This window comes from Diachasma alloeum, unplaced genomic scaffold (assembly GCF_001412515.2).
Source record: "Diachasma alloeum isolate Michigan unplaced genomic scaffold, Dall2.0 Dall_scaffold_00181, whole genome shotgun sequence".
NCBI lineage: Eukaryota > Metazoa > Arthropoda > Insecta > Hymenoptera > Braconidae > Diachasma > Diachasma alloeum.
Window position 1 is genome coordinate 2,278,420 of NW_021680347.1, and position 20,551 is coordinate 2,298,970.

General features: G+C 40.2%; 1 protein-coding gene across 1 annotated transcript; it reads left to right on the forward strand.

Annotated features, from left to right (window-relative positions):
* Positions 1-16,169: 16,169 nt before the first annotated feature.
* LOC107045667 lies at positions 16,170-17,279 on the forward strand. Its single transcript, XM_015268001.1, has 2 exons — positions 16,170-16,557; positions 16,621-17,279. Exons 1-2 carry the CDS (start codon positions 16,170-16,172, stop codon positions 17,277-17,279), a joined length of 1,047 nt encoding a protein of 348 aa, XP_015123487.1.
* Positions 17,280-20,551: the final 3,272 nt, after the last annotated feature.

Below are 20,551 nucleotides of genomic sequence, written 5' to 3' on the forward strand. Positions count from 1 at the left end.
ACAAATCGAAAAACTGTCCTTAGATATACTATATAAATCGCCCATGAGCTTTTCACTGGTGGAACGGTAATATTATTTGGATTAACAATAAAGAAGATACGCGCAAAGCAACGGGTCAATATTCACTTTCCCGTGATTCACATTATAAAGTGTCAGATTTTTGTTATAACGTTGGTAGTGTTGATCCAACTGAGGTTGATATTCGACATCGAGGTGTTACCACCAGTCCATTCAAATGTGGGTTGTGATGTTGTTATACAGAACTACAACAAACGTTTTGAACGGAAAGGAAAAAAAATCAACTCTGTTTAATTTTTTTCCTGTCACCGAAACTTCGAATCCTTCTCGTCACATCTATATCTGGACCTGGGAGATAAAGACAGTTTGTGAGGTTATAGTTCATAGTCGAAATGTGGGAATTGCTATCCGTCGAAAATTGTGTGATCAAGAATGAAGTGTCCGTGGATAGCTAAAATTGAAAAGGGAATATGTATTTTTTTCGAGTGATGTCAGAGAATGTTTTCAATTTCGTGGGAAAAAGTGCTGTAAATTGGGTCCTGGTAGGATAGTCCATACACAATACCCCCCTCCCGTGGTCACTACGAAATCGACGAAATTTTATTATTGGATTCATGTATTTGGGCGTGAGGAATCTGAATTTTTTGGTTATTTTTTCTTCCAGTCCCGCAATAATTTGTTATGAACAAATTAGTCTCTATTTTTAGTGAACAAATGATTTTCCGCAAAAATCGAGAGAGATAAAGAATAATGTTTCGAATAAAAGTTATTGCTCTTTTTCTTATGAATAAAATAATTTTTGACTTATTGAAATTGGCTCAATAGTTCCCGAGATGTGAGTTAAAGACTGAGCGCGGGTAGATTGACTGTGTGGAAGACGGGTCAGTATTGCGTATGGACTAAGATATGAACAACACGAAAGCAATTTAATAAAATAAAATGAAATTTTTTTCCTCGTATTTCCTTTCGGCTTTTTAGAATTTGTTCCCTTTCCACCCCCCCCCCCCAACCCCCTGTATCGCATTCGCCGAAGGACAAGGGAAAACCTCATTTGAGGGAAAAACCTGCCCAGGTACAGTCGTCTCTTGCGAGACTCCCGCTCGACAATGAAACCGTGAGATTCCAAGTGTCACAAATTTCGACCATCCAGCCGAGAATCGAATTCGGGTCTCCCGCGTGCCAATTCTATACTCTAACCACGCAGCCACTGCCGTCGGTAACACAATTTAATAATTATTCCGAAAAAATTAGTAATATCTTCGAAAAAAAACAGAAACAAATATCTTTATGAAAACCTCTATCAAGTAAGCGATTTGTTCAGCTGTTTCTGAAAGGAAATCAATTCAGCTGAAAAAAATATAATCCGCATAAAAAATGGCCTCGGCCCTGGGCGTCTCTAGGGCTAAAGCCAGTGGAAGCAAGGGTAGAGCGGCATCTGATTCGGCTTTAAACATCATCGCAAGGATCCAGGTTAACTCCTGGGAAGACATTTACAAACTTAACTGGAGCCTAGTTGCTTCCGCCCTGCTCTACACCAGATCGATCTGGGGGTTACAGGAAAGTGAGCTCAGCTCGCTGGGGAAGCTTTTTCGCCTGCCGAAAAATTCTCCTGGATATCTATCAGGCACGAAACAGGGATCGACAATATCAGATGTAAGGTAATTAAAAAAGTCCTGCGCTGGGTAGCAAAAATACTGAGGATGAGACAACGGCGACTACCCAGGTTGTGTTTTTTAAGGCTCCTCGCCTTGGCTAACTCAATACCTCCTGAACTGCTGCAGTCTGCTGCCAAATACAATTGGATTCTGCAACTCAAAGCATGCCTCATAAACCTCGATTGTGGCGACATTTGGACCAACCTCTCTCCTGACTACTGGGACCTCAGGATTTCAAAGATCATGCAAGCACTGAGAATCAGATCCAAGCTCGAAGGCTTGTCTCGGTATCACTTTTCCCCGTCGATCCAGCTCAGAGTCGAAAGGTATCCGTGTGACTCTTGAATGCTTCTAGCCGGTACGCTGCCCATTAGAGCTCAGCAGGCGGAAGATGCAAGTGAGCAAGTCTTTTAGGGTAATACCTGGAGTTCTCTTTTCTTTTGCATCTCACTAATGCCGCTATCTGTTGCACTGCGTTGTATTGGGGGATATCAAGCCCGAAGACCTGGCGATAGGAGGCATCAGGTAAGCCATATCCTGAAACTGTTTGTCTCGTGAGAGCGACAATTCAAGTTTCAGCTTGACGTTGTTGCAGTGTATTCGCGTGTGGTTGGCATGAGTTTTGGTTTGGACAAGTGCGTCGTTTAACACCTGAAGAAGGGTAAAGTAGGCAACGAGGTGGGTGATTTTCAGCTGGTAGATGGAAGTGTCATACATCATCTTGGCGCCGAAGAGCCCTACCGATAACTTGGCTTCAATCAGCTGTTGTAGTCAAAGAGACTTTTCCCGGGGAATATCGGCGGCGACTCCATAAAGTTTGAAAATCCGTCTGGTCCTTGATTTCGCTTATGACATTATGAATGACTTGGATCCACTTTCGAAGTTCGTGTATGATCATGAACTTCATGAGGTCCAGGCCTTTCTGTATAAGACAGCAGATACCACAGCAGTTTTCTTTGCTCTGAAGTTTCGGAGTGGTCGAGATCCGAGAGTGGGCAGTTGTCTAGTGATTTACTGGCCAGCATGATTATGTCTCGGCGAAGAGCGGCCATCAAGGTGGCGGAGCAGTCCACCTTGCTCCGTCCCTGGAAACTCTAATGCATCTCATGTCGGCTTGTCCGATGTATAAAATCACGAGTTATATTCATTATCACAATGCGGCTTTGAGAGTGCTCTATTATCATTTGCGGCACTCCTATGGAACAGACAGAACACTGGTGCCGCCTTATGCTCCAGGATATATTGAGTCCGTCGTCGTGAATGAGAGGTGTAAGATCTACTGAAACTTATTATTCGCGACTGTCAGGCTTATCGCTGTAACCAAACCTGACATTGATTTATTCGATTTTTATGACAAAATCATCTATTGTCATTGACTTTTCGGTTCCGGCTGAGAGCAATATAACAGCTAAGGAAGAGGACAAGCGGCTCAAGTATCAACTACTGCTGCTTGAGCTACGTCACATTTACCGAGGATTTAGAGTTAAGTTGGTTATCCTTATTATTGTTTCTCCGGGGGGACTGAAGCAGTCTTTCGTATCTGCGCTTGAAACCATCCCGGCTTGTAGGCGTAATGCCTTCATATTAGCTGGCCAAATGCAGAAGGCTGTCATCCTTGGGTCCCTTCGTCTACTTAGGCAGCACCATTCTGGACTGCAGTAGAGTTCACTCACTGGTTAGAGGGAGCGCTACTGCAGAGCGATTAGGAGAAGTTTGTATCGGTTAGTTTGCTGGGCGGTCTTCGAGGTGAAGTCGGAGCCCTCGAAGATTGTTCAGCAATCTCATTTACGAGTAATACTAACAAAATACTCATAACATGAGTGTCAAGTTGACAAGCCCATGCATGGCGTATTCTTTGATCATGTGGAAGAGCAATGTCTGTCCGTCCACCTGACTTTCTTTTTCTTAAAGGTTGCTGGCTTGATGTCCGAAATTGAGGATGTCATATGCGCGTGTCAGGATGGCGTTGTAAACACCCTGGTCTGTCGGAGTCGCGTTATGGGGATTGTAGATACTCGATGTCGGGCTTATAGACAGTCCCCGGAACTATAACGCATCTTTTATTATTGGCTTGGCCGACGTATGTAATTACGAGTTATATTCATCGTCATAATGCGGCTTTGAGAGTACTGTATTATCATTTGCGGAACTCCTATGGAATAGACAGAACACCGGTGTTGCCTTATGCTCCAGGGGATATTGAGTACATCGTTGTGAATGAGAGGTATAAGATCTATTGGAACTTCTCATTCGCGACTGTCAGGCTTATCGCTGCAACCAAACCTGACATTGTCCTCTTTGATTTCGATGACAAAATCATTTATGTCATTGAGTTCTCGGCTCTGGCTAAAAGGAATATAACAGGTAAGAAAGAGGACAAGCGACTCAAATATCAACCACTCCTGTTAGAGCTACGTCAACTGAACCGGGGCTTCAGAGTAAAATTGGTTGTCCACATTATTGGCTCTGGGGGGAATGAAGTAGTCTTTCATATCCGCACTCGTAATCATCCCGGCTTGTAGGCGTAATGCCTGCATATTAGCTGGCCAAATGCAGAAGGCTGGCATCCTTGGGTCCCTTCGTCTACTTAGGCAGCATGATTCTGGACTGTAGTAGAGCTCACCCTCTGGTCAGGAGCACTATTGCAGTGCGATTAGGAGAAGTTTGTATCACTCAGTTTGCTGGGCGGTCTTCAAGGTGAAGTCGGAGCTCTCGAGGGTCGTTCAGCGATCTCATTTACGAGTAAAAAAAAATATATTTTTATAAAAAAACTGTGCCAAGAAAAACTTTTGTTTGGTTTTTAATGGGAAGTAGGAATCTTTAAAAATTTCCAAGAAATGAAAAAGAAAGCCAAGTCAGAAATGTCTAATGAATGGTCTTATTATTGCACACACAGATTTCTATGAGAAAAATAGTTTCAAATCGAATAAGAATTTTCGAAAATTCTCTATGAAATGAAAAATTAGTAGGAGGACTGCCTCACTGCCTAGTATCAATTTAATCTTCCAACTCCTGATCCGCGCCAAAGACGTTGGTCCTCCTCATAATGTTTAATTTCATAGCGAGTTTAAGAAAAATGTTTATTCGATTTGAAATTATTGTTCTCATAGAAATCTGCGTGTGTACTATTAAGAACATTCATTCGACAATCTTGACTTGGCATTTCTTTTATATAAATATACTTTTGAAGCCCTGATTCAAGGATAATCGGGATGGAGCCCGGATGGTTAGAAAAAAAGCAGCCATTTTTTTCTTTTTTTTTTACGTATTCTTCAAATGATGGAAAAGGAGTGTACAAAGTTTCAGCTTGCTGGGGAGCATAGTTAATTTATTATGAATTTTTGAAAAAGTGGTCATTTAACCCGTGATCTTATGGAAGTCACAAAAAAAAACTGCAAAACCCAAGGAAAAAATTGCGCTAAAGTCATGAAACTTTAGACACATTTAGAACATGTGATCAATGATTTTTTGAGTGAAAAAGATTGTCGCCTAGGAGCATTGTTTATTAATAATAGCGAAAAAAGTACTGAAAAATGAAATTTCTGCGCACGCAGCCCAAACGAGCAGCAACGTCCCAAGTACCGATCGGGTGGGGGTAGCGCGGTCAATTTAAACGTCTCTTGAGAGAGCGATGAAGCGTTGTGATTGGAGCGCCCTCGAGCCAGTGGTACCAGCTCCTGGTGAAAAAAAAACTACCGACGATGTTGCCACTTTTTCGCATGGATTAATATTTTTTCATTTATTAAAAAAAAAACAATCTGAAAACCATTCAATGCGTGGAACAGATACAAATAAATTTGATTAGCTCCAAAAATAATTTTTAACCGGAGATACTCCCTAATATTGTCTGAATTTTGAATCCGAATGGGAAAAGTTTTTTTGTTCAGCGATTGGTTTTCTGCAGGAAAACAATAGAAACGCCCGATTATCTTTAATTGCCACTACTGATAATTATTTCAGTAATCATGAAAAAACCGATTTTCTCTTTCAAATCGCATAAACAATGTGCTGTAAGTCCACAACGAATTACGTGACCCTCAATGAAGAGGGTGTATTTGTTGATTCTTCGAGCCATGATTACACTCTAAAAAAAAGTTACTACTCACCAGTACTGCATTCTACTTGGGAGAAGTTTTCTTGTGAAAAGTTGGGAAACTACTTGTCCCAAGTACTTTTCATGTCCTTGGGTGAAGTACAATATTTGCTAAGCAAGTAGGAAAAGTACTAGGAGGAAGTACTTTTATTACTTCCTGTCAGCATTTTTCTTACTTCTCACAAGTACTTTTAATGCTTGGAGCAAGTAATTTTTCTACTTCTCGCGAGTACTTTTATGACTTGATTCCAGTACTTTTGGTTGGTTATTTTGTTGGGGAATTTCATATAATTANGATGAGTTTAAACATTCTCAGATGACAATGACCAAATTTCATCGAGGGGAGGTTGCGATGATTATATATGTTGAAAGACGAAGAATAAGTGGGAAAAAAAACGATTATTTATTGTTTATTTGCCCCCAAGACCTTGAAAATGAAGAAAAATAGCACAGTGTACTCAATTTTTGAGCTACAGGGGTTTCCTTTTGTAAATTTTTCAAAAGATGTCTAGAATAACGGTTACGAGCTACTTTTTTTCAAAATTCGACTTCTAAATAGGCAATTTCATTCTTTGTCGCATAATGAAATTGCAATTTTCACACAAGATAGCTCAAAAGATTAATACTTCAATTTTTTTGTTCAATATAAAATATAACAATTATTTTGAGAATCATTTTGCTGGCTATTTCGCATGAATATTACCTTTTTTGTTATTAAAAAAAGAACTATTTGGAAATTAAATTTGGAAAACTTAATTGGTAATTGTTATTCTACACATCTTTTGAAAAATTTTGAAAAAAAAATCTCTGTAGCTCGAGAATTTATTACACTGGACTGTAGTCCAGTACATTTCAATTTTCAAGCATTTGAGGGGCAAACGAACAATAAACAATAATTTTATTTGCATTAATTCTTCGTTTTTCAACGATCTCCATTGTATGATGAATCTTACTGTAATATTCCGCGAAAATCCATTGGTACTGGATTTGAGTACTATTACTACTTGTCTCAAGTATTTTTTCTACTTTTGAGAAGTACAGCTCGGTACTCAGTACAAGTACTTTCAGTACTGATGATGAGTACAGTTGGTACTTGTCACCAGTGCTAATTGTACTTGGAGCATAAAACTTGTATTCAGTCGATTTTCGACTTGGACCAAGTAAAAAAATTAGCTTTTCTCCAGAAACGCCTCGGTACTGAATACAAGTAGTTTTCCTACTTATCAGAAGTAACCTTTTTTTAGAGTATAATTCTATTTTCTTGACAATTTTTAGAGTGATTATAAAGCTTCCAACCGGAAGTAAAAACTAATAATTGAACTATGTAGAACACGGTTATTAGGGGAGGATGGGGCAAAACGCTCCCCCTTCAATCGTCAATATTTTCCGATTCAATAATCCGATTGGGATGAGTTAGAGCTCGTTTTGAAGAATGAAAAATTATCTTCAAAATGAAGTTGAAACTGGGAATTTTCATAATGTCATTCACAAGTTATTGACAATTGAAGGGGGGCCGTTTTGCCCCACCCTCCCCTACAATTAACTGAAGATTTTATCGCGACAATGCGAGATTCGTTAACTATTCATGAATGATGTATTTGTCTTAACTCTTCTCTGTTAACTGCATCATTTGTAAACAATTCAAAAAATATTAATTCAACTCTACCATTCGTCAATAATCAACAAATTTCTTCAACAATATGTGAATCGATCTATCAGTACATGAAGATAACTCTGTCAATCAATTGAAATCAACATAAATATTTTTCATAAAAAAAATGATCTCCTCCCCATCACCTTACCTACGAAATAGTGGTGGCTCATGTATCAGCAGGTGAAAGTCATTCTCCGAGCAGACCTCTCTGTCGCGATGATGAACAGCACACTTGAAGCTCCTGGTTCGCTTGCCACTCATCTGAAATAGATATAAAAAAATCTCATGATCAATAATACGAGCACGAGGGCCCAAGATATTATAAACCGATTGTAACATCAGAGCTATACCGAAAATTGCACGGGTCGTCAAGCATCGGATGTATATAGATCGAGTTTCGGTTAACGTGGTTAAGCAAATGTGCCAGAACCCAAGAGCAAACTCCCCCTGAGCGCAGTGTCTGTATCGGATCCTTTCACTCGCTGGTTCATCCCTTCTGCATGATGTTATCCCTCTCAGATTCGTCTGGCTTCAAGTTTCGTCTTGTGGTTTTGCGAGTAGATGAGAGGAACGTTGAGAGGTAAAGACTGTGGATGGGAGTGGGATGTAGGCTGTGGAGAAGATGGCTTGTGAAATTGCTGAGTTTGTGTATATATGTATATTTACAACATCATAGCTTTGCCGGTTTGATTGCCAAAAAGTGGAGGAGCTACTGAGTAGGAAGGCTTGCCATCACAAGGCAGAACGAAATGGACGTCTCTGAGAGACGTCGCCAGACGCTCAATGAAATTAAATAAAAGAAAATTCAGAGAGAGCGGACGGAAGGGGCAAATTTAATTTGCCTCCACTCGTGTCTGCAAATAAAAAATATATATGCCATCGATTTATCTTTTTCTCCTTCTCTCTCTCGTTCTTTTATCCGAATAAGGAACATTTGTATCCCTCGTTCAGTCCCAAAATGCAGGAGCACGCGAGAGGAGAAAGCTCAACAGAAATACGCATCCCCAGCTCCTTAACGATTCCCCATTGTCTCACTCCTCTACAACCCCTCAGTTGCTGCTTCAAGTTTTCCTCTCCCTCGGTTTTTCCACCGGTTTCGCTCGGTTTATTGGCAATGAAACGGCCGATTCCATCGAGTAAATCTTCGACTTCGCGGATTTTACGAGTCCACCGTGGGCACCAGACTTCCCTACTCTTTACCTATACGTTTTACACTATGAGATCGATACGCCGGGGTAGCATCTGTGCTTGTATAGAAGATAGAAGGAAATACGAGCAGGATAGTGATTCGGCTTTGGGTTTAAGTCTCTAAAGATTACGGGGGAAGGAGTTTCAAGTGTAGAATGAAGTGTCTACCAAAGTTTTTTAATCTATTCGAATATAAATTAATTGCTTGAGTATTGAGAGAGGCAGGGAGAAAGGTATAATATATTTGCATTACTGAGGATTTCGAAGGGAATTTGATACGTTAAGGAGGTAAAAATTGAATATGGAAAGTTAGGAAAAAAGGAACAATTGGACGGCACACGAAACGGATACAGAAGAATCGAAACGGAACAACGAATGTATACATACAGAAAAGCGGTAGCCGTTTGCCGGAGATAACTCGTGGATTACAATCTCTTCCTCTCCGTTGGAGCTTCCGCCTGGCGAATTCCACTGGAAGAAATATTCCGTGCACGAATAACGCATTTTCGTTTGGACTACACCGTATCCTATTGCCTACTCCTGCCCTGTTTCACTCTTTCTCCATTCGTTGGAATATGTACACGGACGGTTGGACTCTGCACATTTGGGGATATATACGTGCGAGTACGGTGATGCGTGTGACGTGAATACGTATTGTCACGAGTGGCATGTAGCTATCGTGGGGTAATTTACATACGGTTGGTCGTATGGGATACTAGTGATTTGTTTTATCTTGTGTGGGTAAATATGTCCGGGGTAGTAATTAATTTTTGATAAGGGAGGGTAGAGCAAAACGGACCGTAGGGCAACACGGACCCCTAGGGCATAACAGACCACTGACAAGAAAAAGTGATAATTTTTGTTTTTGCTTCCGAGTGGAAGCTTTGTAATCGTGATTTTTTCAATTTCTTAATTTTGAGTGAAAATGCCTAGAAATGTCATGAAACGTGACATCCCATTGTAATTTTTCGAGATATCGTCGTTTTTGTATTTCTTTAGTCCGATGTCACTTTTGCGCACTATGACATGGGGAAAAGTCAGGAAAACCTTTTGAAACTATGGTTTCTAGTTAGGATTGTCAAGGAACATTCCGAGGAGCTACTCACTCATCCATTTGGTGACACCATGATTTCGAAATGAAATCGATTTCGGATGATTACCGCTCTGATTTCAATGATTTCGGCGAGATTTCCGAAATCAATGATTTCAGTGATTTCAAGCGACCCGGGGAATGATTTCACGATTACAATTGACTTCGAATGATTTCGAATGATTTCATCAATCCGAAATCAAAGATTTCGAAAAAAGTGCAATCATTGAAATAACGATAAATGAATTTTAATAAAGGAAAAGTGGGGCAAGACGGGCCATTTCGGATTTCAAAAATCTACATACCGAACTATACCGACTAGATGAGCTTGAACTTATTCCAAAGCTCGCCTTGAGAATTCGATAAAAGCACCGAATTCATCGGATTTTACTCAGTCAATCGCAATATTAAAGATGAAAAACAATGTATTCTGTCACACTCTCACCAAATAATTCACAAAAAATACTCAAGTCTAATTTTTTATTACAAAGAAAAGATTAAATCAAGTATTTCACAGATTATATAACTATAATTATACAGATTATATAATTATATTCACAGATTATATAACTATAATTATAATTAATTTATATAACTATATTCACAGATTATATAACTATAATTATAATTAAATTACCTAGAATTATCAGAAATATTCTTTTACTTCGTTAAAAATACTCTCATGGAGATGCCCATTGTCGGTGATCAGAGGAGAAGAAATCGTTCTGCGATACTGTTTTATATCGATATAGCCGTGTGCGCTCATTTGTTGCATAGTTAAACAATTAATACTCTTGTCCAAAATATACCAGTGGCAAAGAACCCCTATATCTTTTTTATTACCACTGACACGAGCGTACTCACTCGAAAATTCTCTGCTTCGCAGAGTTTTTCCCTCTGAATAAGCAAAGTTAAGCACAAATCCTAATAAACAAGTTGGATATTTCTCCTCTTTGAAAAAACACCAATCTCCTATACTGATAATTTCAGATTTTTTCACAAAATAATTTTTATTTTGCAAAGAACTCTTATGATTATGACTAGTACGTTTGACTATTTCCTCGTGTCTCACTCGCTGGAGTCTGTCACTGCTGAGTTTCGAAGAATCTTTATTCAACAACCAGCATATGGAGGATTTACGTACAATCGACTCATGCCCTGACGCATCTGCAACTATAACGAATGGATTCTCTGGATCTAGGAATTTCTGAATTCAGAGAAGAATTTTTTAATCGATCAACTGTAGGTACTGCAGGTTTTTTCCAGAAATCATGGTCTCTCTTCTTGATAGTCTTGACGAAATCTTTGAGAAGGTGTCGATCACCAAACTGAAATTTGAAGGCTTCAGGTTTTCTCCAATAGTCCCCGTAGTATAACTTCAAATCCATGTTTTCATTCAAACAATCTCCCATCATTGTTCTCGCCCATTCCTCCAAATCAGCAATTCCCTCGTCATTTATCTCTTTGAATGCGATTGGAAGTTTAACTCCTCTATGATTCTTCAATGCCATCCAGAAATTGTTCGCTTCATTAGGCTCCATTTTCTCCACTAAAAGGGAAAGAAAAACATTCGAATATTTCCATGTACAACACGAGGAAAAAAATGAACGTTTGTCACATGAACGATTGGAATGATAAGTTAGTCTTTGAATGTTTACATTGAGAGGTTAAGTTGAAATTTCAATTGTTCATAGCATTTCTACGACACAACTACACATCCGATTTAAATAATGAGTACTTACCGACTAAATTATTTTCCTCAATTCAATGCGAGAAACCAGCTCACTTAAGTGAATATTTTAATTTTCACCAAAAATGCGTGGAATATTTGACTTGCGTCAACGCGACACAGCAACCCACATACGCCGATTAGGTCGAGACAAGGTTAGGTTGAGGTATCGTGCACTCGCTGTCGAGCTCGCTGTTGTTTCGTGGCGATCAGTGTAGCCACCTTGAGGCGGATGGAGGCAAATAAATATGGGATTCTCAGAAAAAACGATCTGGCGATGAGTGCGAGATTTCACGATCGTCAGTGGTACGCGCGACAAACTCAAAATCCCGGACTACTATTTGCACGATACAAGCAACTTTCGATTTTGGCCCCATTGAATACGATTGATTTCAGTGATTTCGAACGACTTCAGGGTGATTTCGGAGGTGATTTCATAAACGATTTCGGAAAGTTGAAATCACTTGATTTCAGTGATTTCGGTGATTTCACTTATTTCATTTGATTTCAATGTGATTTCGAATTGATTTCATCGCGGAGTGGCGCCATGATTTCGGGAGTGAGTAACCCCTCGGAACATTCCTATATCAAATTTTAAGTTGATATATTTGATAGTTCTTGAGATTGGTTCTTGAGAGTTCTTGAAGGTTCTTGAGATAGTTCTTGAAATTGGTAGAAATGAAAATAGGAGAAAAAAAAGGATGTGCAGAGTAGCAGTCATATGTAATCCGTCAAATGGCTTCTGTCGCGCTGCTTGTTTAGACAAGAAATAAATATGAAAATTTCCGTTTTGTCTTCATACACACAGATTCCTAGGAAATATTGATTTTTCAAAGTCATTTGTGGTTTGAGGTGATCAGCAAATCTGATCAAATTGCGGTTCGACGACACTTCTTCTCTATAAAACCCCTGTGACCGTTACGATCCAAGAAACTTTCAATTCAACACATTCCGTGTTCCTGATTTGAAGGAAAAAAAAAAATTACCAATTTTCTACCAGCGGTCCGTTTTGCCCTACCCTCCCCTACTTTTGTTTTGGGTAATTAAATTAATGTGGAGGATGAAGTGTATGAAAAAATTCAGTACATATTTTTTACATATTCTCGTCTCATGAACAACTGATTGAAATTGTTTTAAGTGAAACTTCTTCCGGCACGATAGTGCCAGTCGATTCTTATAGTGTTTCGTCTGCAGATTTTGGGGGGAGGGGTTGAAATGGGAAGGGAGTCCTATTGTTTTCGGGCACTGATTTAATCGCTGAACACGAAAAATCCAAATTTTTAAATAACGATTTCCATTATAATATTGAAGTTTTATGCTTCGATTATTGTTTCATGAATTCATTTTTTTAATCAGTCAAGTGTATTGCATTATTTTTCAAACCTTTCTTTATAATTATCGAAATTGTATAAGAGTGCATAGAAAAAGTGGCAATGTCGCGCGAAGTGATCATTTTATTTTTCTAAGATGGTAATCCTGCAGAGTATTCAACTCGGTTTCAAGTGTGTCGTGTATAATCTATGTGATCCCATGTGGTCCTCACGTTAAATCCATTTACAGTAACGAAAACAAATAAAAAATAGATGATTTGTCTCCACCCAAAAAAATTCCGATTCATGTCAACGTCGGCTTGATTCTAGTCAATTTTCTACTTGATTCAAGTTGAGTAACTCGGACTACGCTAATTCGGATTTCGGGTCTGATATGGATCGATATGTGGTTTATTTCAAGAAGAGACGTATCAAGCTAACAGCGGTTTGAATCAAACCGAGAAACCGCCGAAATTCTGCCTGTTCTAGGTAGGGTGAACAGACCAATTGCTGGACGATTAAGGGAAATAAGGGAATAAAAGAATCATCTAAAGGCGACGTGATGGCTTCCCTAACTTCAAGACTATTTTAATTAGCAGAAAAAAATTATTTGAAGTGAAAATAACAAAAAGAATAATTAAATTGAGAAATAATTGAATGCAGCCGAAACTCCTAATTTCTGTACGACGGGGCTATATTTTTTTTTATTTGTTAAATGTCGATTAATAGAAAACATAATTGATCACATGATTATACATGTGTAAAGTTATTGAAAAGTGAAATAATCAGTACAATTTTCATTTTATTTATGGAATATTCAATGCATGTTAAAATCGTCCAGAAACTCAGCCACGTGGAGTAGAAATTGACATGTTTACCCTAGTAGAGAGCAACTTGATTCAAGTCGATTGTCGTCTTGATTCAAACAGATTTTCCGATTTGATTCAAGCTGATTTTCGTTTTGATTCAAGTCGATTTTTTGGCTTGATTTAAGTCGGTGAACCCATTGCTGCTCCGATCATAGCAAACATTTTTATGGAATATTTCGAAAACAAAGTTCTTAAATCAGCTCCTCTTAAACCCTCTGTTTGGTGCAGGTATGTTGACGACACTTTCGTCCTCTGGAAACATGGAGCAGACGCGTTGCCTCAGTTCCTGAATTTTATCAACTCACAACATCCGAGCATAAAATTCACTATGGAGATTGAGGAACAGAAGTCTCTTCCCTTCCTAGATGTCCTAGTGCATCGTAATGAGGATGGAAGTCTTGGTCACCGAGTCTACCGAAAGCCTACACATACAGACCTCCATGCCTTCTCACACCATCACCCTTTTCAAAAGAACTCGGTGATAAGCTCTCTTTTGTACGGAGCTCTCACTGTTTCCCAGCCCGAATACCTGGAAGCCGAAGTTCAACACCTGGATAAAGCATTGAATAACAATGGATACTAGAGCAAACAAGTCAACCGTGTTTTGCACAGGCTGAAAAACAAGAACTCAGCTAAGAGTGAACCGGTTGATAAAGTAGAACATCAGAGAACGGCTGTTCTCCCATATCTTCAAGGTACCACCGATCGCAATAGCTAGGTACTACAGAAGCATGACATCAGGACAAGTTTCAAACCACCAACGGGAATTGGACAAATACTTCCAGTGCTAAGGATCAAAGACCATCACTTAGTCTCCCAGGGGTGTACAAAATCCCTTGCTCTTGTGGAAAAGTGTACATTGGTGAAACCGGGAGGAGGATCAGTACACGGACCAAAGAACATCAACGGTGTGCAAAAAATGGCCATATCTCACAATCTGCACTGGCTGAACATTGGGTGGACGCTGGACACTCTATCCAATATGACAAGACAGAAATGCTTGCCAACTCACAAGAATATTTCGCCAGAAAACATCGCGAAGGTCTCGAGATCCAAAAACATCCGAACAATCTCAATAGGGATCGAGGATACCAAACCAATCCAATTTGGCACACCATCCTCCCGGTTTTTTAATTGACCAGCTGATCAATTAAAAACATCTTGATTGGCTGCGATACCCCCCACCACTCTACCTATCCTCTCCAGGGATCAGGGGGTGTTCCATCGTAATACATGTATTTGAATGTAACCGCGCTTGGTATGTTGGCGAACTGGGTAGCAACGCCACCATGCGCCAGTCTGGCGGGTCCGAGCGTGCGCGGACGCTCGATGAGGTCAGAGTCTAACTGACGCTACAAGTGTGTGAATCGTTTGCAACTGCAAGTCAATCATTTTGACAAGTTATCCTGACTTTATCGTTGTCATAATCGACAAAATAATTATCCGAAAGGAACCATCGATCAATCAATCGTTTTCGTTCACAAACTGTAGTGACGAAATAACCTAAAAACTATCAATCAAAAATCTTAATCTAAGACACGAAATCCAACGATTTCGTATCACACGTGGCACTGAAGCCACGATATCGAAGTCGTGATTATCAAATTGCGCAATCCTAACTTATTCCAACTANAACTATCAATCAAAAATCTTAATCTAAGACACGAAATCCAACGATTTCGTATCACACGTGGCACTGAAGCCACGATATCGAAGTCGTGATTATCAAATTGCGCAATCCTAACTTATTCCAACTAAACATTCAGTGTGGGATTTATCCTATCGTTATCTATCAGTGCGCGTGTGTGTCTACATATTCAGTCGACAGTTCGCCTATGCGTTCCTAGACAAACATTGGTGTGTGGATGCATGTGTGTGTGTGTGAATACCGTCATTCGCAGTTAATCGTTTAAATCTTGTATCAAAGTAAATATATCTGGGTTTTTCATGCTTCGGCTTTTTCCCAAGAATTGTGTTTTGTGTCAATTATTTTTTCCATATTTTTTATCATTTATTTTTTTGATTTTTTAATGCAGCTATCATACCACCTAGGGTACGATAGCCTACAACGTCTTTTCATGGTGCCTCCTGTGAGGTTAGAAATTCTGCCTCAACCTAAAACTGCGAGTGATGCATGTTACAAAGTGCACGAGTGTACAAAGTGATTAAAAAAATAAAAAAAAACTTTCAAGCATTTTTTCGACGCGTCATCACGTCTGGAGACGCATCGTTTCATCAATCCACCGTCACTCCCGTTCCAGGAAGCTTCACCGCCCAGCAGGTCTCAACATCGTGGAATAGTGCAAAAGATAAGTCCTTAACATTCATCTTCTTTACATTCAATTGTTTATTTAGGCCATTTTATTATTTTTTTTCTCGTTCATTTCCATCCATCGGTGGTGTTCACGACAAAGGTCCCTGGTTTACGAAGATTCTTCAGTCAATCGATTTGTTTTGATGACCATAGGGCAGTCCTTCCATTTTTTCGAACATTTCAATAACTAATCTATCGGTTCTATTAATTGATCAACACAATATTGTCACAAGAAATTTGAAATTAAAAATGGAGCTCTCTCCAGACGAGAAGAAACGCGTCGCGTACATCGAACAAAGATTAACTTCTTTGAAAATTCAATTAGGGAAGTTAGAACAATATTTGGAGGGTCTAAGTCCTGATCCTGCAAATGCTAAGATGCGTTTGGACAGTTTATCATCATTTTACGAGGCTTGTCTCAAATACAACGAGGAGTTAATTTCACTCCAACCAGGAAATCCTCAAGTAAATATCTTTTTGGAGGTCGAGTCTCGGTATTTCGAAGCTGCCGGTTCCGTTACAAAATTACAACGAGTCGAGCATTTTTTGAGTTCCACTCTAAACAGTAGCAACATTACGATAACAGAACGACAGGAATTGCCTAAGCTCCCAAAAATTAAAATCCCCACTTTTGACGGTAAGCGGGAAAATTGGGCATCTTACTAGAATAAATTCATTGCTCTTGTCTATTCTCGTACAGATGTCAGCGACGCAGTGAAGTGCAGTCAACTTTTTGACTCTCTCACTGATTCCGCGCTTAAGAAAGTAAGCCAATGTGATCCCAGCGATAAAGATTATCCGAAGGCTTGGAAGACACTTTTGGAGTTTTACGATCACAAGCGCATTGTGGCAGTAGAACATTTGAACGCTCTTCTAGATCTTCCTCGGTGTACCAAAGCTTCGGCTGACGAATTGTCATCGCTCTTAGATGAAGCTCGTCAGCACCTGCATATTTTAGAAGGACTTGATGCTCCACCTGGCGAGAATTTACTTGTTCGTATCATCGAACGTTGTCTTTCTCCAACAACCAGGAGCAAATGGCAGGATAAACTCAATATGGATGAATTACCAAAGTTGGACGATTTATGCGGGTTCATTCAAACGACCATTTTTAAACTGCAGGCTCTGGACACCTCAGTTACCCCTAATCACGTCAACAATCCGAAAAAGAGACCTGGAGAAACTCCTACTCAATCGTCGAATAAATTCGCGAAGAAGGCTTCTCATGCCTTTGTTACGTCGTCCAAGTCTGAGGCAATCTCCTCTCAATCGACATATCTGACTTGTCCGGAGTGCAATAAAGCTCATCAACTTTTCAAGTGTCCGGCATTCAGTGAACTCGGTGTTCATGATCGTTGAAACTTTGTGAAGAATATTAAAGTCTGCAGAAATTGTCTTTGGGTCCATCCATTCCCTTGCAAGAACGACAAGCTCTGCAAGAAGCGCCAGCGTAATCATCATACGCTGTTGCACAATGACAAGGGCTCTCAACAATCAAAGCCCCAGGATACAAAACCCTCTCCGTCCATCAGCGGTCAACAATGACTAGGACACCAAGCGTACACGTCTGTCGCTTTTCCATCGGACTCACAATTGATGACAACGGCAGTCGTGAAAGTCCAAAATAATCGAGGGAATTGTGTCACGGCACGAACACTGTTGGATTCTTGTTCTACAGTAAATCTAATTACCGAGCGATTTGCCAAGTCGCTTCGGCTATCTAAAACTAGTTGTTCTGTGAACATTGGAGCAGTTGACGGTCTGTGCACTGTTTCAAAACAATATGTTCAATTAATTCTCAATTCAAAGTACAATGACTTTAAACAACAATCGAATTTTTTGATAGTACCAAGGATCGCTGATCTAGTGCCTAGTGACGTTTTCCCTCGACATCAATTTGACATTCCCAAAAATCTTCAACTCGCTGATCCGCAGTTTCATCTTCCAAGATCAATCGATCTTTTGTTAGCTTCTAACACTATGCTATCGATCTTGTCCGTAGGCCAAATCAAACTCTCTCATGAGAATTCTGCCATCGTTTTACAAAAAACTCGGTTAGGTTGGATCGTCGCTGGAGGTTCTGAGTTGTTGACGTCTTCAACAACCTCCTCTTGTAATGTTGTCAAATTAGACAAACTTATCGAGCGTTTCTGGTTTATCGAGGATTTTGATCACGAACCCGTTCGATCTCGTGATGAAATTTCCTGTGAACAACACTATGTCACACATACTAACCGAGATGTCACTGGTCGGTACATAGTTCGTCTTCCATTCAGAGATTCTAAATTCAATCTTGGTGAATCTCGTTCGCAAGCACTCAAACGCTTTTCTTCCCTAGAACGAAAACTTTCATCAAAACCTTTACTTAAATCTGGATACACCAGGGTGATGGAGGAGTATATCTCTCTTGGTCATATGACTCTTTGCGATGAGACCGAGGGTGGATGTTATCTTCCTCACTATGCTGTTTTCAAGGAGTCCTGTGAAACCACTAAAGTTCGAGTAGTGTTCGACGCGTCGGCTAAAACGTCTACGGGCATTTCGCTCAACGACACTCTTCTGGTCGGCCCCACTATCCAGAATACTATATTCGAACAAGTCCTTCGATTTCGCACTCATCGTTACGTCATCACAGCGGACATTGAGAAAATGTACCGTCAAATACTAGTTCATCCAGACGATCGACAATTCCAAAAGGTCTTGTGGCCTTATCAGGGACAACTTCGAACTTTTCAGCTTAACACTGTGACTTTTGGCACAGCCGCTGCTCCTTTCCTAGCAATTCGTACGATCCAACAACTTGCTCGCGATGAACCGCACGATTCTCCACGTGCCAGTAAACTCCTCCTCCGCGATTTTTATGTCGTTGACTTCATCTCAGGTGCAGATTCCTTGGATGATCTCTTAACTATCCGTGATGAGATGATTGCTGTACTGTCCCGTGGCGGTTTCGTTATCCGTCAATGGTCATCCAATCATCGTTCAGTTTTAGATAAAATCGATAAAAGGTTCTTCAACAAATTGCTTGATCAAAGATGATCCGGTCCAGAAAACTTTGGGTATTATATGGGATGCCCAAAACGATCTGTTGCAGTACACTTTGAATCAGGTTGATCCTAACGTTGTTGCAACTAAACGCAAACTCCTCTCAGAGTTGTCAAAGATCTTCGATCCCCTAGGACTTTTGGGCCCTGTAACTCTATTCGCCAGTCTTGATTCAAGACTGCTGGAAGGCGAAGATCACATGGGATGAGTCTCTTCCTCAAGATGTTCGCACAAAGTGGAAATCGTTAGCGCTCCAATTGCCAAGACTGCAAGAGGTCTCGTTTTCTCAACAAATCCTGACCTCAAATCCTTCTCGCATCGAGATCCATGGATTTTGCGACGCCTCGATTCACGGATATGGGGCTTGTCTATATCTCAAACCCAGCAATTCCCAAGGGGATGTTTTAATCAAACTAGCCTGCAGTAAATTTCGCGTAGCACCGCTGAGTGGAGTTACAATTTTTAGATTGGAACTTTGCGCAGCTACCATTCTCACAAAGCTATACCTTCAGGCTAAAGCTCAGTTTGATTTTCCCATCGATCAGGTGTATTTATGGTCTGACTCCAGTATCGTTCTTTGCTGGCTTAAGAAAGCTCCTCATCTCTTAAGGACTTTCGAATCAAATAGAGTGGCAGACATCCAAACGTTAGGTGATCAAGTTAGCTAGAGACTCGTCCGGTCCGAGGACAATCCAGCTGACGCGTTATCTCGAGGACAACTTTCTTCGGAGTTTGTCAGGAATTCTCTATGGACTTCAGGTCCCAGATGGCTATCTCTTGATAAATCTCAATGGCCACAATCAATCGTATCTTCAGCAATTCTAGTGCCTGGGCTGAAAAAGATCCTTTGTCTACTTACTACCGTTTCATGTGAATTTCTTTACTCTCGTTTCGCAAACTTCGAACGATTTGTAAGAATTGTGGCTTACATCTTACGTTGGAAGAATTCCCAAACTCCTCGGAACCGTCCACTCTCGGTTGAGGAACTCCATGAAGTCGAGTATCGCATCGTCATGATGGTTCAGCGTGAACGTTTCTCCATTGAGCTCCGAAAGCTCGGGGCCAATCAATCTTCGGAAGGTTCAGTCAATTCATCGTCAGGAGGAACGCCTTTTGATCAATTGCATCCATTCGTGGATGACAGGGGACTCCTTCGTGTCGGAGGACGTCTTAAGAAGTCGGAACTTTCTTATGATCAGAAACATTCCATCTTATTGCCCAGTAAACATCCTGTTACTGATATGATCGTCAGGCTCATCAGTCTAAACTTCTCACGCAGGGATTCAAAGTACTCTCTACGCTATTCGATCGAAATTCTGGATCTTAAATGGTAAAGACCAGATTGGAAAAATCGTTCATCAATGCGTTGAATGTATCCGCCAGAAACCGAAATTAGTACATGCTCAGATGGCAGATCTACCTAAAGCTAGAGTTAACGAAGCACCAGCTTTTTCTCGGACAGGTGTTGATTTCTTTGGTCCTATTCTCATCAAGGAGAAAAGGGATCGCAACCGATCGTTCCTCAAGTCATACGGTTGTGTATTCGTTTGTATGGTCTCTAAGGCTGTACATATCGAGCTCGCTAC